Genomic DNA, 27,055 nt, shown 5'->3' on the forward strand with positions numbered 1-27,055 from the left:
GATTATTTGCATTGTTTGCAGCAGCCTTTAGGCTGTGATTGGATATCAACTTATTGATTTTACTTTAAAATTCAAATTTAAGCCGTGCTGTTAACTCCCCAAAATCCAGGGCTGCGATGCCAGGATAATGGGAAAGCCCACGTCTTTCCTTCTCTTCTTTATTATTTATTTATTTGCTAGTTTTGACAGGAAACCTTTGTACAAACACATCGAATCAGAATGAAAGGATATCTGGGCTAAACTGACATAAGATTGTGAGGAAAAAACAAAACACAAAAAACTGAGAGGCAGCATCAAGCAACAATCCGGGGAGTCCCGACGACTTCAATGAGCAGCACCCTCTGTGGTAATCAGTCTATTCCCTTTCATGTGAAACATGCAGCGCACTTTTTAAATTTTAAACAATCTCTCGCTCTCTCTCACTCACACACACACACCTAATCCAACTAGTTTAAGCATCTGGCACGGCATGCAAACAAATGACATCATTTACAGGAGAGCGGAGGACGCAGCGCTGCTATAGAATGAGGACAAGCAGGTTATGTGGTAAAAGTCACGAGAGCACCTGCTGGCACAGGAGAGACTGATTTAATCCAGTGATACGTATACGGTAAGAGAGGATGGATATCACTCCATTACTAAACCATAATTAACATTTTAAGTCAAAATGGGCAGAGACAATTTAAAAAAAAAAAAAAGGTAAATTTCACTTAAATAAGTCATAACAGACTCAGAGCCTTTGCTGCACCCTTACTGATTGGGCTTACATGCATCTTCAACCCATTTTAAGTCAGAAAAACACTAATTAAAACAATTATTTGCCCTAAAAAACACATGTCCCCTCATTTGTACTGGCACCTGGTAGGCTGTCATTCACTACTAAAGCTCAAGGGTAGCAGTAACGTTTGGACAAGGCTGCTTTCAAGCCACCACGCAAAAAAAAAAAAAAAAAAAAAGCAGCAGCAGCACTGCTCTCTACACGAGTTGGACCAGTAAAACGAGCCTCTGTACAAACAGTATGGCAAACATTCAGCCAAATACTACCACAGCTGTTAGAAAGCACATTTTGGGCCTCTTGAAAACAATATATCATAATGAGCTCTGGCACCAAGTAAAGGTAGCACATTACAAATATACCACAACTCTGCATAGTCATTTCAGAGCGAATATAGTGACTGAACAGCTTCCTGTCAATATCTAACTGGATCTCTGCTTCAAACACCCAAAAGTGTCCCAAAGCTTAATAATTCCTTTGAACAATGTTTCATCACGTTGTCTTGACAACATCAAACCACAGACTGTATGTTTGGTGTAAGAAGTCCCATTTTACCTTCTTGAGCTGAACATTGTGGGTTTTTGAAATGATGAGTGGCTGATTCGGCTGAGAAACCAACGACCGGCTCATACAGTAAGAAAGTTGTCGACCACAAAGTAGCACTCTATCCTCACCTTTTTGACTCTAATGGGAACCACAATTAACAAAAATAAACATCACAACATATCCAAAATGGCTTAAAACTAACAACCGAGTCCACACACACCAGAAAAGTAACAATCATCGCCTCAGTATAAGGATTAAGAATTACATGTCAATGTAAGAGATTCCTCAAACCATCAGAACAGACGTGAGGGATAAACATGGCCGGAACAAAGAGGATTTTATTGGTTTCTATCATGGTTGTCACCACATGTAAAGCACCGGGACATGACCACGCATAACGGCAATGACCTCAGCAACTTGGGTAGGTTGTGTTATAGGCTCCACAATCCTTCACCGCAAAAGTCTGAATCAGATGTCAAAGATAAGACAGACGTAGTGATGCTGAAAACATTTGCAGGACTGCTTTTGCTCCCCACCAAAGAAAATTGTGAAAATATTTTGCTCATTATTTCAGTTGTCGCCCCTTTTGTTTGTGGGTTTTGTAAGAATGTAGTTAGGCTAGAAATGACTCGGGTCAGACAGGCAGGTAGGCAAGCAGGCGTAGGACCAGCACGGACGCGGTTCTTTTTTTTGCCGGCTGGTAAACCAAACAGAATTCATGCACTTTTGATGGCACAGTGTTTGCCAACAGTGCATGGAAAAAAAAGAAAGAAAAAAAAGTGACTTTTGTGATAAACGATCACTCCACGAATTAAAAAGTCGAAAGAGTCTGAGAGAAAGTAACTGATAAATAGAGGAAACACTCAATTATCCACTAAATATGGTCATTTCAGAGCACCGGACTGGATCAGTGCATCAAGCATGAGTGACAACCAACACTGCATCCTTTATTAAAAAAAAACAAAACCCAAAAACAACATAATACTGACTTTGAAGTCTGTGAATACAAACATCTCACACACTAGGGGTTGGTTTTGTTAGTGAAACATCCCTTGACTGCAAACAACTCCTGGGCGTGGAGTTCGAGCAAACACACCTGTGGCATCATGTGAATGACAACCCGAAATATTAGTTAGCAGGTTTAAATTCCTCATTGACTAATGCTGTAAGAAGCCTGCTTTAAAGTGAAACAGAAAAGGACAGAAAATATGAAAACGTAAGAGGTGAAGCATCACACTAAACATTCTCCTGATGCTTCCTGCTTCTGTCCTGCTGATCTATAAGTGATAACATCCATCTGACAGCAGCTGGGAAAACCTCACAGGGCAACCTGCCAGACAGCAAGCTGCCAACATCCACCACCTCTCTCCTCCTCCTTCTTTTTTCCAGGGCAACTTGTCAGACCTGATCAGCCCAGCTCATCAGGGATGTCAGATTTCAGCATCACACCTTGTGTCCTAGCTTATTCCCTGATTTCTCACCTACTGAAAGCTGGCCTGCGAGTGTGTGATGAGTGGAGATGCCGAAATGAGATGAGATCACACCTGCAGAATTTCAAAGCATCTGAATGGCTGCACTCACACACAGGCAGAAATGTATCCACATCACCCCCCTCCCCTCTCCTGCACGGAGGTGCACATGAATGGCTTCAGGCTGAGCATTTTAAAGGGCTTTAAGTGTGGCTGCTACATCAACAGCATCATAAATCAGTTGTTTGTAACGCTGTCACGGCGGGTTGTCTCCTGTCACAGCCTATCAGAGGTTAATCTGCCTTGATATCGCGTCCCACATCTGAGGCCGGAGCCTGATCAGCTGGCTGGCAGTGATTGATCCCCGCACGGAGCACAGAAATCGATTTTCACGGTGCCTGCTCGGTGGTTTGAGGGGTGATGACGAGCAGCAAGCTAACGAGCTACCCGGCTAAGCCACCACGGTGGGATGCACAGCTCACACACATCGGTACACAGAGGCAAACAAATAGCGGTATGAATCGGGTGGGGAAATGCCACATGAGTTTGTTATCTAATTTTAAAAAACAAACAAAAAACGCATCGGCAGCAGGTTGTTGCTGCGCTAGCCGAGGCTAGCTGACAGCACGGCTGCACCGCATCGGCAACGCTAGCATCAGTTAGCCTAGCACCACTTCGCTCCATTGAGAAAAAAAAAAAGAAACAAACTACACCTTCTTCCCCTCCACGGTTGTGTCAGCCTACCTGGACATAGTTGCTCTCGCAGTACTCCGCGACTCTTTCCAAATTAGTGAAGCTGTCCAGCAGCGCGCTTCGTCCCGCTGGAATCTCCTCTTCCAGAAGCATTTGTAGCTCCGCCATTTTCACATCTTTAGCGGAGAGGTGCGCTCTCTGGCGCCCCCGTGGCCGCCCGCGGTACCGCAGGGCTCTCCCCACAACCGGGCTTCCCAAAATTAATAACAAAGCGGCATCACAGCACACTCCCACTGCTGAGTGCTTCAGAGGTTATTTATTTCTCTTTCTTTCTTTAATTAGTTTTCAATTCAGAAATATTTAACTCAGCGAATAAAACATTTCATAACTATATATTAACTACTGTATGCAATAAAAACCTGCAATACATTTCCTGGACTCATTTTTTATTACTCTTTAAGGCTTTAGTTACTGTGAAGCCAGTCTGGAGTAGGAGAAGAAAATAGGATTTTGCTTCCCCTTCTGTAAAGCTCTCATAACATTTAATTTAAAGCTGCAACAATCACTCAATTAACTGAATAACTTTCTGGAGCTAAAAGCGCCTCCTTCCCCCTGTAGAAAGCCGAGATGCTTTTACTATTTTCTGGTCTCTTATACACCAACCTGTTGATCCAATAAACAAAATAACAACTATTATTGATTAATTATACATTTTCAGGCCCAATTTAATTTAAAATGTCTTGCACATGTGGGCTGGAAATACACACTGCTTAGCACTCAATCATCACAAGTTGGTGGATCTTCAGGGATATCAGTGTTTCCAACAGCAGATGAACTGGAGAGGCAACAAGAAGACAACCCCCATAAAAGGTTTAGTAGGTTGTGGCCACAGACTTTTTTTTTTTCTCGAGTTCAGATTTTTCCTGGTAGCATGAGGTGATGTCTGCCCAACACAGTCTTGAGGATGTGGACAAGGGATGGTCTACCAGGATGGTAGAAAGGCTCATCAACCCAGAAGATGCTCATGTGCATGTTTCTTTCCAAACTAGAGAAACAGAAACAGACTCCATGAGGGTGGCCCGAGGGCCCAACATCCTTTACAAGGATCTGTGTTCAAAGCCCAGTGCTTTGCAGCTCGACTGGCTTTCACCAGAGACCACCAGAACCTAGCAACTCCACCCCTGGTGTGTCGGCAGGTTCAGACGTGGAAAAGTTTGGAGATGCCTGCCTACAGCATCACGCAGTGTGATGGTTTGTAGAGACATATCTGTGAAGGGTTATGAAGACTTGTTCTGTGTTTCTTTAAAAAACAAGTCTTCACTTGTTTTGTTTGAAGCAGAGGCAAGAACAATAAAGAGAAAAATCAGTCAAGAGGTGTCAGGAGAAAGCAATGGCCTGTCTGCTGTGGTAAAAATGTGTTTTGAAATTGCAGATTTAAAAAATATCTGCAAATATAATCATGCTTGTCCTTAATTCATTTAGAGACCTAAAAAAACCCAGATTTTGCAGCTTTTAACCCTTCATCACCCAAGCATCGTACTGCACCAACGATAATGGACTCAGACTCATTTAAAACGTGCCCAACACCAGGCTGGTGGTCACCTTTAAAAATCAGACCTTTTTGAGACATTATATGGTGTTAAACTTTAAGAACCTGAAGATAATCTGCATTAGGGAGATTTACGGGGGGGGGGGGGGGCTAGATCCAGAGACTGGCATTCACCAGAGACCACAAGAACTGGGGGGACTAGCAACTAGCAACAGAGATAAAAGACCAGAAGTGACACAAGCTCAAAATCTTCATCCATTTTTTAATATACAGGATGTAAAAAAAAAAAAAAAAAAAAAAGGAATGAAATGTAAATGCAGCTTGGTTCATTTTCACAGACACAAACAAGCCCCCTGACTCTGACTCTAACCAGCTGTTCTGAAAACACAGAAAGTTTTAGCAGCGCAAGTCATTTTTCTCGCCGTCACAGAGCTTTACTCGTCGAGCCTCCCTCCCTGAAGAGACAGGAAGCGTTCGACAAACTAAACCTGTGAGCGGAAAAAGCTAATGTCATGCTTAAGGCCTCAGTGGTGGTACAAGGTGGGTGAAACAGCCTTTAAAATCCTACAAATTAAGAGTGTCAGTCCAAACTACTGGCATCATGATGGGAAACTACGATGACGTCTAACAGGGAATACTCTGCTGGTAATTTCATTCAGTGATGTTAAATGTGTTGCTCTTTGCTCTTCATCATTTTCTCTAAATCTTTGTTTTAGCTGCTCCTTCTGCTGACGGTGATCCAGGTTTCGTCCTTCGGTGCGGATACCAGCTCGGATCGGATCTCGGCCACTTGCCCCTTCAGTCGGTGGAGCTTCAGCTGCCGCACCAACGTACTGAGGACGACCGTAGCCACAGTGTAGGCAAACCTAACGGAGACCAAATAATGACTGATGCAGGACATCCAGGTGTAGAAGAGCTTCAAATAGTTATCAAAACTTCCCAAAGTTGGTCTAATAACGTCTGCTTTCACAATTAGCAGTCTGAGTGACAGAGTGTGGATAATTTCCTCTTACCTGAGCTCTGGACATGTCTGATTCCCTGAGAATCCGAGCAGACAGAAGCTCTTCCTGGCCGATTCTTCCTCGAATCGATCTGGGTCAAACCTGAGGGAGGATTGAAGTATTCACCAAGCCAGTAAACAGACATATTACAACTTTAACTTGGAAGAAAAAAAGCCCCTCACTGTGAAGCTGTCACATTATTTTAACTACAGTTTATTTGATGGCTGCAGATTTATGTTACCTGGTGAAGGCAGATGAATGCCCGGTGATAACTGTGACATGCACCTGTAGACTTAACAGGAAACACCTGATAATCCAGCGAGCTCTACACGGTAATGCTAGCAGGTTTTATTTCCACCCACCGGTTAGAATTAACTTCAAAACAACCCCCCCCACAAATAACAGCTAAGGCTGATGACAAAATGCCATTAGTTTTGAAGTTACTTATGAAATAGAGGACAAATTAAATAGATGTGTTAATGATCAACTAAATTATTTGAGCTCTTCCTGTAAAATTTTTCCTAATCCATTAACTAAATGTTGACCCCTGGTGGAGCTACAACAAAAGTTTCAAGCTCACCAAATCCATATTTGAGCCTCTGGGATGAAACCGCTGCCAATCAGATGCTTTCCAGATGGTATTGCATGGTGGATCAAAATCTGACTGCACTTTTCTTTGTTTATAATCGTTACTTTTAACAAGATCAGATATGTTGTCACTGATTTTCAGTCCAGTTCTTGTGTAATTTTCATACCTCAACCTTTCTCCCTGATTCCCTTCAGTAAGAATGGCTTCTTCACAGCAATCCATCCACTGAGACCATTTCTGATGAGACTTCCATGAACAGTGACAGATAAGCTGAAGGTTAAGATGCATCTCTTAGCATGCATCTTTTTGTCCTGAACTTGTTCAGTTCCCTCAACATTTTTAAGGACATGATGCACAACACGCCGAGATGCGTCAACCTTTCAGCTAATAGCTCTGGAAAAATGCTATTTTATGTCTGTTAAAGACAAAGATCAGATTTAAAATCTTTTCCAAGTTCTCTGTTATGTGTAGACACGACACTGGTTCATAGTCGAGTTAGGTGCCTTTGTAAGGTTTTAACAATTCATTGGTTAAGGTTGCTTAACACACACACACACACACACACACACACACACACACACACACACACACACACACACACACACACACACACACACACACACACACACACACACACACACACACAAAGAAATGAGGGGCTTTTGCACAGTATGGTACCTCTTAGTCTAGTAAGAGATACCATACTAGTCCCAGAATATAAATAAAGTACTGGGAATGAGTGTTACAGATCCTGTTTTATAGAGTGGTAATTTAGTGACCCAGTACAGTTTTCTTTGTATTGCAGATTTTGAATGAGTGGGATTTGAACTGGCAGCCATTTTTAAACTGGCTGAAGAACATGTCAAAGCCAAAATGTCAAACCTGTAAGGGCTGCTCCAGGTTTCCTCATCTTGCAGAACCACTCCTAAGGCGTAAATCACCAACGTCTGAAAGTAACAACAACAGTGTTTACGTGTAACAAAACTGCTGTATTTTAACCTCAGCTGGGAAAACTGAGGGAACAACGCACTTTAATAGGGAAGGAAGAAAAATAAAACAAAACAGGAATATCACTTGCTTGACTTTAAATAAACATTCAAAAGTTGCATCTAAAAAAATAAAAATAAATAAAATAAAATCCTCGGTTTATGTTTCTTACGCTATTTAATGATTCTATCTCTTCTTGTTTACCATTAACACAGCAAACACTGTGTTTGTGCAGCTGAAATAATCTGGCTGAGAGCCGCAGACGCCGGGAAACCGGATACCTCTTTGGGGATGACGTGCTGATCGACTTTGCCCTCCACTTCCTGAAGCCGAGCCGCGACGGGGGTGAGCTTGGCAGTTCTCACCGTCTCGTTCAGGACCTGTTGGCAGTATCTATGCGAGGACGGAAATGCGATCGCATCAACGTTATTGGCTGCACCGCGCGTGAAGGACGACTCAAGAACGCCTAAATACGGAAAAGTCCAAAAGTCTTACCTGAGCTGAGGAATCTTGTCGAGGGAAACCGGATCAGAACCCAATACGTCCTCCAGCTCCTGGTGCAACTTGTCCTGCACTTCCTCTGAATTGGACAGGAAGTAAAGAGCCCAGATACACACTGCCAAAACACCACAGTGTGTAATCTTAGAGTCAGAATAAAACAACATTTTGCTAATAAAAGATAAATAAAAGTTAGCTTTTGTTTGCTTTTAGAGCTAAAGTTCATTACATTATTGTTAAGTGCCTATCAGACAACTCTGGGAAACTGTGCTTATAAAAATTGTGTCTGGCAGGCTTCACATCCTCTGATTCAGGCCACTTACAGTTTGCAGCGATGACACATCCAGCCAAAGTGAACACCATGCAGTCCTCCATGATCTGAAACAAACAATCCAGATTTCAGCGTTTTTTTTCTTACCTCTGTGAAAGCGCTGAGGATGTAAAGCAGAAGCTCATGAGCATTCACCTGTCGCTCTGTGAAGTTGGACTGCAGCAGAGCGTCCACAAACACTGCCTGCTTCCTCTGGGCTTTCCTGTCCTTCGCCACAGACAACAGCATAGACTCCATCTCTGACAGAGCTGACCACCGAGGAGGAAAAAACAAGATGAGAGCCGTGGCGACTCCGACCACATTCAAGGGCTCAAAATCTGGCATCCTACCCCGGTTCACAGATTTTGTCCCACAGCTGCTGGACAGGCCCTTTAAAAACATCTGGATCATCAAAACCTTGAATGTGAGGTTCCCCTGTCTGCACTAATAGGGTAAAGGGTAAATTATTCTCACACCTGGGGAGCCACTTTTTGAGAACTGGGTGTCAGAGTTACATGAAGTGACATGAACAAGTGCCAGACACTCTCTGTGGGGTTACACATTAAATGCAGTCTTTGCAGCCCTTTCAGACAGCACCCAAAATAGCATCTGTCCTTGGCAGGTAAATCCCTATCGATCCTATCCAAACAAAGCCTGTCTGCTGATTAAGGTGGTAACCGTGAATGTGCTCGGTCTGTCTGTCAAGAGGCTTAACACAGAGATAACATCGGAGCCTCTGCAGACTTTCCATTTGGCTTCACCACACAAAGCCAGACACCGCTCCCACACGTTGACACGCCTCCTTCGCTCACCCTTCTCATAGTGCGCTTTCCTGCTGGAGCTCTTCTCCAGGGAGCCGTCCAGGTAGCCCTTTCCAATTTCTGACCAGATCTGGAGGCGTGAGTCAGAAGAGCAAAAAAAAAAAAAATTAATAAAAATCAATGATCAGTTACAGAGCCTTAAACTCCCTGCAGAACTTTAGCATGGTGCATTTTTGATTAGCATCCCAATAAAGTAAAGTTTTGTGTCCCCCAAGCTTACTGCACAGAGGTTTGTGCTAAAATTTCTCACCGCATCGTGGTTCTTGCGGAAGGCAAGGACCTCAATGTCGTCGCCGAACCGCTCGCCCAGAGCCAGTTGGGTGACCGTCTTCATGGCCAGGCCCAGCAGGTGGGCACACAGAGGCGTGTGCTGACCCTCTGGGAATGACTTCCACTTTTTCACCAGCTCATCCACCAGCTAAGAAACAAGATATCAGTTAGCAGGAAGTGTGAGGAAGTTTTTGGTTTTCTTATTTATTTTAGAAAAATTATTTCTTGGCTTTGGAAACCTTGAGCACAAGCGGGAAGTTGTTTTTCAGCGTGCTGTTGATGGCACTTTCGTACACTTTTTTTCTCATGATGGACTCGCTGGCCCCACCTCCCATCCCGGACTTGTAGCCGAGCAGCGACTTCAGCATCGTTTCAAAGGAGTCGGCTAAAAAGGAAGCAGGAAACAGCAGATTTATGCATAAGGATGTTCTTCTTTTCAATTAGATATTTTCCCCAACAAATTCCTGAGTGTAAGAAAAGCTGCTGATCCAAACTGGTTTGCTTACTGGCGTGGTTGGGGTTGATGTGTTGCTGAAGCTCGCTTACGGAGCCCAAGCTGACCACGGGGCGACCACCAAACCAGAACGAGGCCACGGAGCCGTACTCATCATGCAGGCCAACGAGGAACTCATGCAGACTGCCTCTGTCGATGATATCCTGCAGGTTTCCATCCCTGGAGAACAGAAAATAGAACATTGACGCACATATGCTTATATTTACTGACAAAAGCTATTAGGATGACAGGACCCTTAAGCTAATTATTATGCACAAGGTACTATATTTTACAAAATGCTGTTACTGAATAAGAGTTAACAGAAGCAGAAAAAATAAAGGTAAAGATGAAAACTTACTTCTCATCTGTGGGGTTGAGACCTGGGATACCAGAGGCCCTTCTGGATGACTGAAAATATGATTAGAAATGAGATTTTGTTGTTGAACATAAATACAAGTCATTAAACATGAGTGGTTTTTCTCACAGTGGTGTCCACATATCTACTAAGTCTTTACATAATTTAAAATAATGGCTATGCCTGTCGGAAAGCGGGTCCCATTCAGAACCTCTTTGAAAAATACAAAATTTAACAATTTCTTATTGAATGGCATGCGCATATGGAACATGATATCGTTTAGGGATGTGAAGTAAATTAGTTGGAGTTTAGAATAGAAATAAATCGGCTTGTAACACAAACACATAAAGGAAACTGATAAAAATGAAAAAAATATTTTATCTCGTTTTCGCTCATTCCGTCTTCTTGAAGTTGGATTTCTCTGGACTAGGTCAATGAATATTATATTAAATGGGAGCCGAAATGTGCAAAATACACTCCTTGTTCAATTAATTTCTTAAATAGTTCAGAATAATGTGCTCCAACTCGTGAACAAGAACTAAAACATTTAAAAGCGCTTTTTGGTTAGGACACTGGAATGAGGGCAACAGCCCGCTAATGTAGCAAGCTAACGCCAAACTTGCAGGAACTTACCGGGTACAAATAAAGGACAGCGCCCACCAGGATGATGACAAAGGTAACAGCAAAGATGGCAAAGTCCAGCATGATTGCTCGCTGTTATCAAAAAGTTTCTGCTAACTTTTATTCATGTATATTTGAATGTTTCCACAAAAACCCTCAAGATATATCACTACCACGTCAACATCAACTGCTCGGTTATCTGTGTTCGATTATACAGCCTGAATCGCAGGCAGAGCAAACCAATGGATCTTAGGAAAAAGCATGACACCAAGGAGACACAAAACACTTTGTCGTCGGGACACAAAACAAGATCAAAGAAACAGAAATGTTGACAAGTGAGACACAAAATGATCACAAATACATAAAATGACATAAAACAACTCAAAGGGACACAAAATGACCATAAAGTCATTTTATAATGATGTAAAAAGACACACACACAAAAATCACACTGAGCAAAAGGCATAAGAAACTACAAAGAATAAAAATAAAATCACACAAAGAGATACAACATGAGTAAAAATATACTCAAAAACACAAAAATGAGAAATAAGCACATAAACAGGAGCAAGGACATAAAACAACTATAAAAAGAAGAAGGAACAAGACCAGAGACACTAAATAACCAGAAAGACATAAGATAAGACAAGAAGAGACACAAATGACACCAAAGGGACAAAAAACAACTACAAAAGGGATCACTAAAAAGAAAAACAAAAAGAAAAGTGAAACAAAGTGACACAAAATGATGACAAAGGGACATTAAAAAGACATTAAATGACATAAAGAGAGAGAAAAACATTATGAGATGAAAAAATGACTAAAAGGGCACAAAAACACCAAAGTGATAGTAAAGAGATGCGAAACATGCACAAAGACATAAAAACAACACACTAAACAGCCACAAAATGTCCACAGAGACATGAAATAAGACACAAAACTACAAGAAAACAGAGACAAAACATGACCAAAGTGATACAAATGACAGAAAGGTGATATAAAGCAACTAAACATGGACTACAGTCACACCGGAGACACAAAATGACTACAGAGGGACACAAAAAAGACCAAAGTTTACAATAAAAAGACTCAACATGACACCAAAGACACACAGGAAAAAAGACCAGACACCACATGTCCACAAACATAAACTAATAACCTAAAATAGGACACAAAATCACTCAGAAATTTTTTTATTTTTTTTTTAGAAAACGCTTTGTATTCTGCTCAAATTAAAACTGATACATTGACACTTCAGCTCAGATGTCAGTGTAAAATCCGCGGTCAGCATTACATTTAGCTGCCTTTCAGTTCAGTTCCATCACAGCTGCTCTTCAGCTTCTCTAGAAGCCTTTTAGGATCTCAGATGATTTTTGTTTTTTTTGCTCTGACTCATCTCTGTGTTTATACCTCAGCTATGCCATCCTTTGGTTAATGCACTTCAACTGGCCTGAATTTCCACTTCCAGGTTAATTTCATTAGCTTTCAGTGCAGCGCAGTAACACCATTAACTACTCCTTGGCATGATAAGTACTTTTACTTTTGATACGTTACAATGCTTTTGCAGTTAGACCAGCGGTCCCCAACCCCTGGGCCTCGGACCGGTACCGGTCCGTGAGCCGTTTGGTACCGGGCCGCGAGAGTTGAGGCTCAGGTGTGAAATGTATGGTTTTCAGGGTTTTTATCGGTTTTCAGCGTTATTTTGTTATTGTTTTTATCGTTAACTCGGTTTTCCTGGGTCTTTTCACGTGTGTTATGAATAAATCTTCTTTTATTTGGTACCGGTACTGGTTTTATTTTGTTGTATTTATCCGCGACACCTTAAAGGCCGGTCCGTGAAAATATTGTCGGGCATAAACCGGTCCGTGGCGCAAAAAAGGTTGGAGACCGCTGAGTTAGACCATGTAAATCAATTCAATTCAATTAAAATTTCTTCATAGCTCATTCAGTGTACTTCAGTAGCCTGGGCAAGCAGAAAAACAGTGTAGTGAATGCAGTGAATGCTTTCTTTCATGGGTTTCATGTAGAGAAACAACTGTAAACAAAAGAGATAAAAAACTATTGTTGGGTTCTTTAAATCTCTGTATTTAAAAGGAAATAAACATATTTCAAACATACAAAAATAACTTAAACAACATTCACGACAAAATGCAAAAATATGTGCAAAATGACAAAAAAAGCTGTACAGTAATTTCTTAATTTTCTCAGGCGGTCATTTCTGATTTGTCCTCTAGCTTTGGAGGCTCAATCTCCATGGCCATTAGGTAACCTGAGGAGGAAGGATAAGAAAACAAAAATAAATGTTTTAAGTTGGCTTTTCCTTTTTTAAGCAGAAATGCTCAACCCACACTGCTCTCTCTCACCCTCCGTGTAGTCGGTCTCAGGTCTGATGGCGATTAAAATCCAGGCCAGGCCCACCAGCAGGGCCACCACCAGGTTGACAGTCACCCATGGGTGGAGAATTTGGTGCTCCAACCCTGTAGGCCTAAAGCAGAATCAGGTCAGTCTCTGTATCAAAACCAGACTTTTTAATGATATCGGAATATCAGATTATTCCAGCAAGCTCACAGTAGTGCCGTGTTGTTGGAATAGAGGTTGATCCGATCGCTGGTCATTTGCTGGCTCAGAGAGAGGACGAGCGCTGAGAAATACACTGTGTGCAAAAAGCAAAGCGTGTCAACTGAATCCCAAACAGAGCCCACGATGATGTGTTTCTGAAGCACAGACAGAGAAGGAAGGAGGACTCACAGAACGAGGCGAGAGCCACCGGATCCAGCGTGATGAACTCCCGCAGAGCCACGGGGCCTTTGGCCAGATTCACCCTGAGGAGAGTTTCATTTGTAGAAAACACAAACATCTAATTCATAGCGTAAATGGATGCAGTATTCATTCACTTCACACTTTTAATTACAAGATTTATAAAGTGAGATCCCTGTCCCACCCCAGCTCTATAGCCCCTCACCTGAGCTCAAAGTTTCAACACGTTCTTTTTAACTGGGTACAGTTTGAACTGCACCACCACTTTTCTGATGTTGCAGATTTACTTAAGACACCTGGGCCCTATTTCAGGAAGCTGGTTTAGTGCAAACTCTGAGTAAGTATTCCCTGAGTTAACGAAAACTCTGGGTTTTCGGTTTCACAAAGCGAGTTTAGATTAATTCTGAGTGAGTTACTATGACGACACACTCCGTGAAGCTAACCTGCCCCCTAGCAGGTTTAGCTTCAACTAACCCTGACGTTCTCCGCCTCTTTGTCGGAAACCTGACTGTAGGAAGTGTCAGACATGGCGTGCCCCTTCCTTGAAGAGCCAGTAGATGTTGAAGCCCAAATTCTCCGCAGAGCTCTCCGCCGGGAGAGAGTGATTAGAGCGCGTTCGGACATTTTATCATTTCCTGATGATTTCCTGTGTGAACGTTACCGTTTTTCAGCACAATCTATAATTTATTTGAATAACATCCTCAGGCCTAATATTGCTCATGTGACACATCGCGGACATCCTCTCAGTTCTGTACATATTATTTGTATTGCACTTCGGTTTTTTGCAAACTGGAGCTTTCTGTATAATATTGGTGACGCTGAGCACGTTTCCAAGGCTACCGTCTGTCGGGCAGTCAGGAATGTTACAGTTGCACTGAAACGTCTCCTGTACTCGTTTGTGGTGTTCCCCGGTCATAGACCCACAAGATTTATCAAAGAGGGATGCCACAAAATTGCAGGTATCAGGATGAACGAAACTTAATTCATGATGTGGTGATACTTGAACTACTACTTAAATTTTACATATATTCTCACGGTTCCCAGGCGTGATTGGCTGTACAGATGGCACTCACATTCCAATCATTGCTCCTTCAGTAAATGAAGGAGACTATGTGAACAGGAAGTCTTTCCACAGCATTAATGTACAGGTACATAGTTCCCTGTAGCATTTCAAACTAACAAATTATTTCATTATAGTAATGGATGCCAATTTATGTTGTCTGCACTGTGAAGATCATATGTGATGCTGCCAACACTATCACAAATGTGGAAGCCAACTGCTCAGCCTCTGTGAGTGGTGGTGGTGGTGGAGGACCCCCACCTGTTTATCGGGCCTCCGCTTTTTTTTTCTGTTGGCTATAACGGGTCACATTTGAGCATACAGAGTAAGCAAATATGTACTTGTAATGTGCTCAGATAATTTCAATAAGTGCTTACAGAGGGGAAATTAATGTAGCCTCTAACTGCAATTGATTTACATTGGACAAACAGACCAAGCACTATGGCTCATAATACAATTACACCTTACCTGTTTGGGCTATATTTTTATATTTCATTTTTACTTGCTGCCAGGAACGTTTGGGGCCTGTTGGGTTGCACCTGCGCTCAAATCACATCACAAAATCAAATGTATAAAATAAGAAATAAAATAAAATATAATAAAATAACGTGTTAAATGGGTGGAAATCCCTAGATCAATGTTTAAATTAACACTCACGCATTGACTCTGTCGGCTTTGTTTTGCCATGCATGCTCCCTTTCTTTTGCAGCTGAGGCTGTGTTACTTTTTTTCCGCGGAATTTGCATGTTATCGGCATATGCTGCCATCAGAATTTCGGCCTCAAGCGCTGTAAAATACATTGACCGCGCCTTCTTTCCCTCCGTCTCCATGGTGACTCGCTTAATCTGTGCTCCACTAATCAGGGCTTTATGTATCCTTGTGCGCGCACTTAACTTGGGGTTAAAGCAACTCCGCGTTGACTGAACTACTTGTTATCAGCCTTTCTGAAACCGAATATTCCGAGTTGGACAGTTCGGGGTTACTCAACCCTGAGTATCGTTTTTCACTCTGAATTTTCTAAACCGGCTTCCTGAAATAGGGCCCTGCTCCTATCAAAAGTTTTGTTTGGGGGGGCCTCTGGATGTCTGGAGTTTTGATCTCCTCCATACCTGCTTCATGCCCTGGAGGACGGGGCTGTGGCCCCCCCACACCCTCTAGCAGATCATTACATGAAGGAACCTTTTAAAAAACAAAAAACAAGCGCGTCCATACGGGTGATCACACCCACAAACTACACCCTTTTTGGCTCCTACCTCAAAGCACACTGTGTTCTGTTGATCTTATGTGCTGCACAATAATGTGTAATATTTAGTATTTACTGTCATATTCCCATATATCATTGTGATGTTGTTTATTCTATTACTCTTGTTCTCTTCTGCTTGTTTTCTTTTTTCTTTCTCAGCAGGTGACCCAGGTGACTGATATATGCATTTTTTTTTCTTTTTCTTCTTCTTTTTTTTCTTTTTCTGCTCATTCTGTTGGTTTTTGGTTTTTGCCCTTCTCCCCCGTCCCTCTTCTCAGCTGTTTCTCTTTCCCTCTTTCTTTCTCCCCTTCTTTCCCCCAGTCAAGTCTGTCCCATATTCAGTAAGTGAAAATAAAATAAACAATAAAAGGTGAATCAAATGGACCATTATGGCAAGGCTGGGATGGTCAATTTGGTAAAGTAAATCCGTTGGGCATCTTTCTTTGCCTTTAGACAACAATTCTGATGGCAAAAGAGCCAAACGGGACAGGCAAAAAAAAAAAAAAAAAAAAAAAAAAGTTTTGTTTGTAAATAACAAAGTTTGATTCGCAAAATAAACAAATAACACTTTTTGTTTGCAAATACAAAATTTTTGTTTGCAAACATAAAAATCTGAAAGTTTTGACTGCAAAATAGTGACGTTTTACTTGCAAATACAAAAGTATTTATAATACAATAAACCTGTTTTTTGTTTGCAACTGTTAAATCCAAAATGTTTTGTTTACAAATATATGTTTTTAAAAAGCAAATTTTTTTGTTTGCAAATAGCAACATTTTGATCGAAAATACCACATTTGTCAGCAAATATAAAAATTCTAAAATTTTGCTAGCCAATCACATTTTTCGTTTGCAAATATTAAAAAAATGTAACATTTTTGTGCACAAATATCAAACTTTTTTTTTATGAATATTAACATTCTGGAAAATATACAAACACCAATTTTTTGGTTTGCAAATATCAAAAATAAAAAATTGTTTTGCAAGCTCATATCTTGTTTCTTGTACATATAAATGTATAACAAGTTTTTCTCACAAATACCAAAGTTTTTCTTGCAAATACCGTGTCTGCGTGTGTTCTCTTTGTGTCCATTTTGCTCCCACAGTAGGGTTTGGCTATTTGGTGATTCTAATTTGCCAGAAGGTGTGATGTGTTTTTGTTTGCAACGTGGCGAACCATGATGGATTTCCAATGTGCAGCTTTACCTGTCGAAGGCTGCCACTGTACTGATGGCCAGCAGCATGTAGAGCAGAGACTGGGAGGGATACGCCACGCTTTGGTACTGCTCCAGCAGGTTGGACAGGGCGGTGAGGTGCTGCCCGGCTAGCATGTACACCATCACCACGTTCCACACGGCGTAGCCCGCCAGGAAGCCCTGACAGTATAGACCGAACACCCTGGAGCATGAACAGAGGAGAGGAGGAACACTGGGACGGGAGGACAGACTCTGGATTTTTATAGTCATACAGGAGACACTTTGCTGTTACCTGAAGCCTCCATGCACTCTGATGGAAACATCTCTGGTGGTCCACAGTGGCTGCATGTGCTGGAAGTCTGCCATGTTGTCCATCGGGTCGCTGGTCTTCCTCCAATTGGAGCGTTCAGCAGCCTGGAAACGCTCTGCATGCAAACACATAAAAAAAGTTAAACAAACAGCCTCATCATCAATATCGTCTTCTTCTTCTTCTGTCACTCACTATTTCTCTCCACAAACACCTTGCCGACCGGCTGGCTCTGACCCTGTGGGGCGGCGAACAGGGAATGCTGCGGCAATGGAGGAGGGGTGTCGGCGATGATGTCATCCTCCGGTATGTCCAGCTCATCGGGAAGCTGCGTCTCGACAACTTTGGACTTCCTGAAGAGTGTATGGCAAGTTAAAAAAAAAATTTAAAACTAAAAAACCAGACTATTCTCAGGTCACAACATTAAAGATAGTAACTTGCAAATATCGAGGCCCAGCGTACGTTTGAATTTGTTCTCCTTCAATGATGGTTTACATCAGCTCAGTTATTAATTTATTGTGAACACTTGTGTGTTTCAGAGTCAATAAAGGGGAATAAACAAGAACAGCAACATTACAGGGAGTGCAGAATTATTAGGCAAGTTGTATTTTTGAGGAATAATTTTATTATTGAACAACAACCATGTTCTCAATGAACCCAAAAAACTCATTAATATCAAAGCTGAATGTTTTTGGAAGTAGTTTTTAGTTTGTTTTTAGTTTTAGCTATTTTAGGGGGATATCTGTGTGTGCAGGTGACTATTACTGTGCATAATTATTAGGCAACTTAACAAAAAAACAAATACATACCCATTTCAATTATTTATTTTTACCAGTGAAACCAATATAACATCTCCACATTCACAAATATACATTTCTGACATTCAAAAACAAATCAGCGACCAATATAGCCACCTTTCTTTGCAAGGACACTCAAAAGCCTGCCATCCATGGATTCTGTCAGTGTTTTGATCTGTTCACCATCAACATTGCGTGCAGCAGCAACCACAGCCTCCCAGACACTGTTCAGAGAGGTGTACTGTTTTCCCTCTTTGTAAATCTCACATTTGATGATGGACCACAGGTTCTCAATGGGGTTCAGATCAGGTGAACAAGGAGGCCATGTCATTAGTTTTTCTTCTTTTATACCCTTTCTTGCCAGCCACGCTGTGGACTACTTGGACGCGTGTGATGGAGCATTGTCCTGCATGAAAATCATGTTTTTCTTGAAGGATGCAGACTTCTTCCTGTACCACTGCTTGAAGAAGGTGTCTTCCAGAAACTGGCAGTAGGACTGGGAGTTGAGCTTGACTCCATCCTCAACCCGAAAAGGCCCCACAAGCTCATCTTTGATGATACCAGCCCAAACGAGTACTCCACCTCCACCTTGCTGGCGTCTGAGTCGGACTGGAGCTCTCTGCCCTTTACCAATCCAGCCACGGGCCCATCCATCTGGCCCATCAAGACTCACTCTCATTTCATCAGTCCATAAAACCTTAGAAAAATCAGTCTTGAGATATTTCTTGGCCCAGTCTTGACGTTTCAGCTTGTGTGTCTTGTTCAGTGGTGGTCGTCTTTCAGCCTTTCTTACCTTGGCCATGTCTCTGAGTATTGCACACCTTGTGCTTTTGGGCACTCCAGTGATGTTGCAGCTCTGAAATATGGCCAAACTGGTGGCAAGTGGCATCTTGGCAGCTGCACGCTTGACTTTTCTCAGTTCATGGGCAGTTATTTTGCGCCTTGGTTTTTCCACACGCTTCTTGCGACCCTGTTGACTATTTTGAATGAAACGCTTGATTGTTCGATGATCACGCTTCAGAAGCTTTGCAATTTTGAGACTGCTGCATCCCTCTGCAAGATATCTCACTATTTTTGACTTTTCTGAGCCTGTCAAGTCCTTCTTTTGACCCATTTTGCCAACGGAAAGGACGTTGCCTAATAATTATGCACACCTGATATAGGGTGTTGATGTCATTAGACCACACCCCTTCTCATTACAGAGATGCACATCACCTAATATGCTTAATTGGTAGTAGGCTTTCGAGCCTATACAGCTTGGAGTAAGACAACATGCATGAAGAGGATGATGTGGACAAAATACTCATTTGCCTAATAATTCTGCACTCCCTGTATAAAAATCAACTGTCAGCCAAATGATTTCTTTAAATGTGGATATCAAGCCAGAATTTCACAATTAGTGCACCTGTATTAAAATAATAAATTCTTACTTTTTCTTTCGGGGTTTCCTGACCACTTCTTCTCCATCTGTGGTCTGGTCCGCGGTGTCTCCGTTCACCAGGTCGGTGTGGTCGTCCTCAAGACCTGAAATCCAGGATTCACAACATGGGCAAAGTTTCAGTTTCAGCCAAAAGTTCAGTCCTCAGATTGCTCTAAATGCTCACACTCAGACACTTTTTTCTAAATTTGGCTCTGCAGTCTGTCATAGAGTCGCAGAAGCTCCACCCACCTGCCGTTTGTGAGAGGCAGACAATCATAAGAAAGCTGGTTTGAAGTGGGAAGAGCTAAAGTAGCTTGTTTCAGGCAGATGATGAACTGAGGGGGCTGATGCAAGATTCACAATAAGATCCATAAGGATTACTTTGAGCTGTGAATCATGCAAAGCCACTCCAGTAGAGTCTATAGTTAAAAATATGGAGCTAGCTGAAGTTATTATTAAACAGTCTTTCTCCCCTCACCCCCAACTGGTGGCGACACACGGTTGCTGGAGGTTTGTTCCTGTTAAAAGGAGGTTTTTCCTTCCACCGTCGCTTGCTCTTAGGGCGTTGTCTGATTGTTGGCGGTCTCTCTGTATTATTACAGGGTCCCTACCTTGCAATATAAAGCAGCGACAACTAGCAGAGACAGAATTCTTGAATTCACCTATAGTGGCAGTTTTCTTCTTCTTCCTCCTCCTCTGTGGCGGGGCCTCGACTGTGGCTTCAAGGGTCAGATGATCCCCGATTCCAGAAGCCCTGCGGCTGCCCATGCCTCCCATCTCCATCCCCTGATCTGAAGGTGGCACAAGAAGCTACAGCTTTATTTTAAACAGTGGGTGGAGGCAAATGAGGAAATTGAAATTTTTATACAGAAATTTTAGGACAAATTTGAAAAGTCTACTCTCCTTCTTTGTGGTTTTATGTTGTTATCCTTTACTTAAAATTATTCTCCAGAATTATGGAAGAATTTTAATGGTAACAATTTGTTTTTTAGGACCTTAGTGAACATAAATGCTGTTATATATGTGCAGGCTTTCATGAGCAAGCCATATATAACGAGTTTTACACTGCTCAACAGTTCAATACATAATGCAAAGCTTTCTTTGGGCTCATGATGGCAAATTGAAGATAATTTGGATGACAATGAGAAATATGCTCATGGTGTGAGCGGTGAAGATACAGTGAGGTGCATGAAAAGGTTATATTAAAGAAGCCCTTCAAACCTTTAAATTCATGTTCGTGAAGCATCAAATATGAGAATACAAAGCTGTTTCTTACCGTCTGTATCGTCCACCCCATTTGTCTCCTTTTTCGCTCTCTTCTTCTTGTGCTTTGGTGCTGGAACATCTTCTGTGCACATGAAGGGATAAATAAATAAAGCTAAGTCACATAAAAAATGAGTTTGAGAAGAAATGCAACTTGTTTATTAGAAATATTTTTACCCACCTGTGTCTTGACTTCACATGTGCACAGGTCGCAAGAACAAAGAAAAGAGAGAAGAAAAGTTTAGTTTTGCTGTTTAAAGTGGACCTCGTTTGCTCATTTACTGCTTCAGTTTTTTATTCTTGGACTCTACTAGAGTCACTTTGCATGAATCAGAGTCCAAAATCATCCTCATTTATCTTATCCTGGGCTTTGGTGCAGCCCTTCAGTTCATCCCCTGTCTAAAAGCAGCTGTTTTAGCTCCTCCCCACCATAACTATATTAGAATTGACAGGTGTGTGAGGCTTTTGAGTCTGGGATGACCATATGACTGATAGCCCCTTTCTCTGATGTCGTACAGAGCCAAGTAGAAAAAAATGAAGATACAGAGCAGTCTGAAGTCTGGCTGACTTATTGTGACCTCTAATTCAGTAGGTATTATTAAAATTATTATTATATTATTATTTCATTTGTATTTTGTTACATGCTTCTTTAATATGATGGCAATCCATTGCTGCCTCATCAGTGTTGAAAATTGATCAGAGTTCAGATCTTGTGCTTTTCCACTCACTGTTTAAGGACTGACTATATATAAATTCAATCGGATTGGAAAGTTTCCTGTCCATTGTTCCTCTTATTCACTTATCTCCAAATTACTTAGTTGCTACTTTTGCCTTTTGATGTCGTGCGGGAAAACACAAAGACTGTCACCGGGATGCTCCTGGATCATTGAGACACACACACACACACACACACACCCCTCTTGCATCTGCATGGCAAAAAAGCTTCATAGGTCCCCTTTAGCATTACACCACAGTAGCTGCTTGAAATGAAGATGTTTACCCACCTCGACATTGTGGGAAGAGATCGCTGGCCTCCCTGGAGAGACACAGTGAAACACAGAAGTCAGATTTCTCCCTTTGTTCACTCATAAAAACCCCTCTAAAGAACATTTTTATTCCTTCTTTTATAGATTTGTGCTGAAGTTTAACACATTAAATGCAGTTTTTTCATTCCCAAATCAGTCACACCAAAAAAGAAACCTATGTAAAAATAATTGGGAAATAAGACCTAGAGTTATATTTTCTGAATTTCTGTCCATACCAACGGAACAACACAAGTTATGCACACATTCTAGTAAATCTAGAAACAAAACTAAACACTTTTTATGACCTTTTTATTTGAAATCCTGCAAGAACAAGACCCTAAAACTGACCCTTGGGTATACACCGCTACTAGACACACCAGAGTCTGAGAAAATCTGACTGGAAAGCTTTTTGGTGCCATCAAACGCATCTTAAACATATCTAATAACTATCACTCCTTCAGTAACAAGAACACAAGAACCAAAGAAACGTAATTTTGAAATTTAGACACAAACTGCCTGAAAGTGATATGGCTGCTCTTACAAAACAGGATAAGCCCATTATAAGAGATTATCTAAGCCACCAGCACTTGCATAACCAATGAAAAAGTTAAGATTTTAACATAAAAAGTTCAAGAACTTTCAGTTATAACTCAGAGTCGGATAAAACAACTGAAGCAAGCATCTTACCGGCGTCTTTCTGGCCATTTCTCCCCCAAGAAACCAGCGAGACAGGAGTTAAGTGACACATGACATCCTGACTGTTTTATCCTCGGCTAAATCTGTGTTAGTACATCTGCCAGGACTGAGGATTACTCCAAGCACAGGTCAAGCCCCTTTTTCCAGCGTCTTGGAGCGGCAGTGTGTATTTATGAGTGTGTCGGTGAGTAAAAACATCCAGGAAGTACTTCATCTGACGTAAACCGAGAAGGAAATCACTAAAATTTTTCAGAAATAAAAACCAAATCCCTTAAAAACAGGCTTTAAATTCACCAAGTCTGATTGTTCAAGTCTGTGTGAGGAGTTTATCAGATCTCTGGGTGCTTTTACTCGACTTTCTCCTGTTTCACTGAATAAGTTGTTGCTTAAGAGCACAAAAGAAAAAAAATGAGGGGTGGCGCAACACTTTTGCACAGGACTGTATGTCTCTAATGTCTTAATGATTTTAGTACATTTTGTGAGGTGCTACAGAAATAAAACTTATTATTAAAGGAAATGTAAAACCAAGTGTGGATCACTTTAATATTTCTCTAATAAGCTACTAATTCAATATTTTTCTCTATCAATAACTTTTTTGTTATAATTTAAGACCGAAAACGTCTGGATAAATAAATGTGTAAATAACATAAAGTAAATAAAATGAATAAAAACCAGCCACCACGTGACAAATCAACAGGTTCTTGTTGATTTTAATTAAAAGTTATTACAGAGGAGCTACAGAGCTGTTAGCTCAGATGAGGTTTGATTTACTCACCTGTGGGAGAGGCGGCAGCTCCCTCACCCTCCGTGTCTACACAGAAAACAGGCAGGTTACAAACACCGTCTGCTCTTTATTATCATCGTTTTCGCTCTTATTAGAGCTCAGAGAAAGATTACACGAAAACAGCCTTTAAAGTGAACCAGAAAACGAGCTTTCTGCCCCCACAGGTACAGTTATGAGCAAATCACGCCATCCATTTAAATATGACCGTTATCTTGACTGTTCATGCATTATGTGTGCATATCTCTCACCGTTGCTCCTCCTGTATCCATAACCCGTTTAATATTATGCAGCTGGTAACTTTGTTTTATTCGCTTCAGTCGTTTAAAGCGAATAAATCGCTGTTTTTGTTGATTTTTCTTTTCCTTTTTTGCTTTGTTTACGCTCACTGAGCGGCGGGGTTGTGGCCCGGATGTATTTAGGAATAGTGTGACGCATTTCCGGTAGCTTAACATTTAGCAAAAATAAAATGAAAAAAATGTATTAAAATTGAAGCTTCCAGGTATTAATAATGTTTTGAAGACTACTTTGCCCCTCCCCCATTTTTAATGTCATGTAACCATGGCTGCTAATCTTATTTATTTTCTTGTTGGCTGGGCAATTACACGTTTTCTGCAATTTTAACAACTTTGTTTTGTTTTTTGAAGATATATGATATGAAAACAAATGCATAAATTACTATAAGAAGGGTGTTGCAAACTTTTATTTTTATTTTTTTACTTTCAAGGATTAGCAAACATCAGTGCTTTGGGTGTACAGTAACATACCTTTAAAAATACAATTTTTTTTTTTGTTTATTTACGTTAATTGTTCATTTTACCCACCATTTTACATGAGAATGTGTCATTTTAGGCTGGAATGGATCAAGAAAGCATTTATGGCCAACGGGGACAAACATGCTTTAGATATATGTTTCTTTTATTGGAGGTCTGTGTACAAGAATACGGAGGAGGGCAGGAAAAGAGGCAGTTTTGTTTGAATTTAATTCCTGCAGGCGTCTTTAGTTGAAGAGGTGCTACATATGTTCCTGCTGACTGAAAAAATAAAAAACAAAACTGTGACAAACGGACACAAATTCAGGAATTTCTTTGAGCTTGGATCCAGCTTCATTTCATCTTTGGGGATTTGAAGAGACTTAAAGTCCAGCTCACATGTGACACACACACACACACACACACACACACACACACACACACACACACGTATATTTACAAAAGCAATCACTGAATTTACATGTCACGATTTCATTTTTTAAAACTGTACAGTAAAAAAAAAAAAGAAAGAAAAAAAATCACTGCTTTGACCCGACGTCCTCTCCTCTACTTTGCTCCTAGGACTCTGACGTGGGTCGAATCCAGCTGGCAGGGACCCACTGTGGCTCATCCTGCGCCCTCATCACTGCTGTCAGCAGCTCAACGCAGGAGTCCTGCAGCTCATCGTTGATGATCACATGATCAAAGAACTGCCAGTAGTTTGACTCAATCTTCCGTGCTGCTTCCTCCATCTCCTGGAAGTCTTCATCCTGATGAAGTAAAACCAAAGATAAGACTACTTCTACTGTATGAGTGGGAGGTCTCATAGGCCGATATAGATTTTGCCTATTCTAATTAAAACAGAAGAAGTCAAGTTGGGGGTAAAGAAAAAGTTCCTATAAAATTTGAGACCTCCCAAATCAAACCCCGTCCCTTGTGTGTGTTTGGGGTGTACCAATATCTTTGTAATGCTCTATTGGATGATAGCAATCACATGTGAATGTAAATAATTATCTTATTAGGAAAAATAAAACATTTTTCTCCAAATTAAGAGTGGACGTTTTAACCAGACAACTAAGCCCAGCGTCATACTTTGAATGGCCGGTTGACGTAGTAGTTGGTGGTGATGTACGAGTCCTGTCTCGTCTCCCTGAGGCGCTCCACAGTCGGAGGCTTAACATAGATGACGAAGGCCCTCAGTTCGTGTGTCCTCACTGCCTGGAGGGCCTAAAGAAGGATATACAAATTTACATGAAAACACTTTTATCTATTGGCTCTCTTTACTGTGTCTGAGTTGGACTTGCGTTTGGCTCAATGTCGATGACGCAGATCTTGCCGCTGTTTAAAACCTCCTTTGCAGACTCGATGCTGGTGCCGTACATGTTCCCTTTGTGCTCGCCGTACTCCAGAAACCTGCCGGACAAAAAAAAAAAAGACAGAGACAGTGGGGCTAAAATCTATCGATTGTGGCTAAGCTCTCATCAGTTCCATCTACATTCCACAACTTCATTAAAGTTTTAATGTGTGCAGACAGCTGTACCTGTTGTGATAAACCATGTTCTCAAAGACTTCTCGGCTGACGAAGAAATATTCTCTGCCAGATTCCTCATATCCTCTGGGTGCTCTTGTAGTGTCTGGAGAAGGAAAAAAGAAAAAACCAACCATTTAATCTGATTATTACAGAATCTGAGACAAAAACACAAAGAGCCCAGAAAGAAGAAAATGCCTAGGATTTCTCAGGTAACTCTGCTTTTTAATAGTGTTTTTGAATTCAATTAAAAATTTTCATGATGTCTGTGACTGAAAAGATGATTACGTACATGGCACTGGTCCCTGGAAGATATTTGGGTTCATCTCAACCAAACGCCTTCGAAGTTCATTCACACCTACACCAGACGGACCTGAAAAAGCACGCGCATGTTAATTGTTTGTATATACTTTCATTCAACTGCTTGTTATTGCATTAGGCATTTAGACATGATCCAGATGACCTGCTGAAGTTCAAACTGAGCATCAGAATGAGGAAGAAAGATGATTTAAGTGACTTTGAATGAAGTATGGTTGTTGGTCTGATGATTTCAGAAATGGGTGATCTGCTTGGATTTTCCTTAAACATCAATTTGTAGAGTTTACAGGGGATAATCCAAAGAATCAGAATCATGTTTATTGGCCAAGTATATGTGCAGACACATACAAGGAATTTGGTTCCGGTAGATGGAGGTTCTCAAGCACAGCAATGTAAATCACACACACACACACACACACACACACACACACACACGTGTCTATATATACACATTACACATGCATACACATACACAAAGAAGAGATAATATCCAGTTTGTCGCAGTTTTCTATGTGACTGCTTCAAGCTAATAGGAAGGCAACAATAACTCAAATAACCACTTGTTACAACCAAGTTATGCAGAGTTTAGAAAAATGTTGCCTGGTCTGAAAACGTGGATCCATCCTCCCTTTTTATCAGCAGTTCCAGCTCATGGTGGTGGTGGTGTAACGGTATGGAGGACATTTTCTTGGCACACTTTGAGCCAGTAGTACTAATTGAGCATCATCATCGTCTTATGGCTCCTTCCAGCAGGATAACACACCATTTCACACAAATCTCAAATCATCTCATACTGGTTATTTGAACAGCACCAAATGTGTGGCGCTGTCATGTCAATGTGGGCCAAAATCTCTGAGGAGTGTTTCCAGCACCTTGTTGAATTATGACAGCTCTGAAGATAAAAGAGCACCCACCCCGATTCTATCAAGGTGTATCTA

At 41.3% G+C, this 27,055-nt stretch overlaps 4 protein-coding genes across 15 annotated transcripts in view; all 4 read right to left on the reverse strand.

Annotated features, from left to right (window-relative positions):
- Window positions 1-3,716, reverse strand: part of abi2b (abl-interactor 2b) — a 33,224-nt gene extending 29,508 nt beyond the window's left edge. For 5 of the 11 annotated variants that reach the window (XM_040051793.1, XM_040051788.1, XM_040051792.1 and 2 more), the window contains exon 1: window positions 3,535-3,713. In XM_040051793.1, coding sequence (XP_039907727.1) covers window positions 3,535-3,651 — 117 coding nt within the window. In that variant the 5' untranslated portion in view covers window positions 3,652-3,713. Of the gene's footprint in view, window positions 1-3,534 lie in introns of all 11 variants that reach the window. The other 6 variants (XM_040051785.1, XM_040051784.1, XM_040051794.1 and 3 more) reach the window with 4 other exon arrangements.
- A 2,002-nt stretch (window positions 3,717-5,718) lies between these two features.
- LOC120746331 (cytochrome P450 20A1) lies at window positions 5,719-11,223 on the reverse strand. Its single transcript, XM_040051796.1, has 13 exons — window positions 10,990-11,223; window positions 10,360-10,409; window positions 10,015-10,181; window positions 9,748-9,893; window positions 9,489-9,656; window positions 9,230-9,308; window positions 8,574-8,686; window positions 8,431-8,485; window positions 8,105-8,225; window positions 7,891-8,002; window positions 7,505-7,569; window positions 6,046-6,135; window positions 5,719-5,898 (listed from the first exon to the last, which is right to left on the reverse strand). The coding sequence occupies exons 1-13, from the start codon at window positions 11,059-11,061 to the stop codon at window positions 5,745-5,747; spliced, it is 1,392 nt and encodes a 463-aa protein (XP_039907730.1). The 5' UTR covers window positions 11,062-11,223; the 3' UTR covers window positions 5,719-5,744.
- Window positions 11,224-13,041: 1,818 nt separating this feature from the next.
- On the reverse strand, window positions 13,042-23,949 carry LOC120746139 (transmembrane protein 237B-like). 2 transcript variants are annotated; one of them, XM_040051439.1, is made up of 14 exons: window positions 23,771-23,949; window positions 23,514-23,549; window positions 22,022-22,053; window positions 21,199-21,209; window positions 21,031-21,099; window positions 20,417-20,545; window positions 19,765-19,858; window positions 17,733-17,890; window positions 17,523-17,655; window positions 17,241-17,432; window positions 13,726-13,799; window positions 13,546-13,630; window positions 13,341-13,462; window positions 13,042-13,246 (listed from the first exon to the last, which is right to left on the reverse strand). In XM_040051439.1, exons 1-14 carry the CDS (start codon window positions 23,789-23,791, stop codon window positions 13,182-13,184), a joined length of 1,221 nt encoding a protein of 406 aa, XP_039907373.1. In that variant the 5' UTR covers window positions 23,792-23,949; the 3' UTR covers window positions 13,042-13,181. The 2 variants fall into 2 exon arrangements, with proteins under 2 accessions (XP_039907373.1, XP_039907372.1); XM_040051438.1 differs by having other exon boundaries at window positions 21,031-21,102; window positions 23,771-23,948.
- Window positions 23,950-24,206: 257 nt separating this feature from the next.
- mpp4b (membrane palmitoylated protein 4b) overlaps window positions 24,207-27,055 on the reverse strand; it is a 31,029-nt gene continuing 28,180 nt past the window's right edge. Inside the window, exons 19-23 of the mRNA XM_040051436.1 lie at window positions 26,092-26,172; window positions 25,812-25,905; window positions 25,576-25,684; window positions 25,364-25,498; window positions 24,207-25,041 (exon numbers count right to left, since the gene is read on the reverse strand). Coding sequence (XP_039907370.1) covers window positions 24,850-25,041; window positions 25,364-25,498; window positions 25,576-25,684; window positions 25,812-25,905; window positions 26,092-26,172 — 611 coding nt within the window. The 3' untranslated portion in view covers window positions 24,207-24,849. The remainder of the gene's footprint in view (window positions 25,042-25,363; window positions 25,499-25,575; window positions 25,685-25,811; window positions 25,906-26,091; window positions 26,173-27,055) is intronic.

Source organism: Simochromis diagramma, unplaced genomic scaffold (assembly GCF_900408965.1).
Source record: "Simochromis diagramma unplaced genomic scaffold, fSimDia1.1 OVJJ01000107.1, whole genome shotgun sequence".
NCBI lineage: Eukaryota > Metazoa > Chordata > Actinopteri > Cichliformes > Cichlidae > Simochromis > Simochromis diagramma.

Excerpts from the sequence above, each read along its gene's own strand:
- LOC120746139 (XM_040051438.1), bottom strand. The coding sequence starts at position 23,791 with ATGGATACAGGAGGAGCAACG. Across the intron at positions 20,546-21,030 it reads TGGGGTGGACGATACAGACG|ATCAGGGGATGGAGATGGGA; the intron begins GTAAGAAACAGC and ends TGCCACCTTCAG. Across the intron at positions 17,433-17,522 it reads AGAGTGCATGGAGGCTTCAG|GGTGTTCGGTCTATACTGTC; the intron begins GTAACAGCAAAG and ends TTCATGCTCCAG.
- LOC120746331 (XM_040051796.1), bottom strand. The coding sequence starts at position 11,061 with ATGCTGGACTTTGCCATCTTTGCTGTTACCTTTGTCATCATCCTGGTG. Across the intron at positions 10,410-10,989 it reads CTGTCCTTTATTTGTACCCG|TCATCCAGAAGGGCCTCTGG; the intron begins GTAAGTTCCTGC and ends TCATATTTTCAG. Across the intron at positions 8,003-8,104 it reads GACAAGATTCCTCAGCTCAG|ATACTGCCAACAGGTCCTGA; the intron begins GTAAGACTTTTG and ends GTCCTCGCATAG.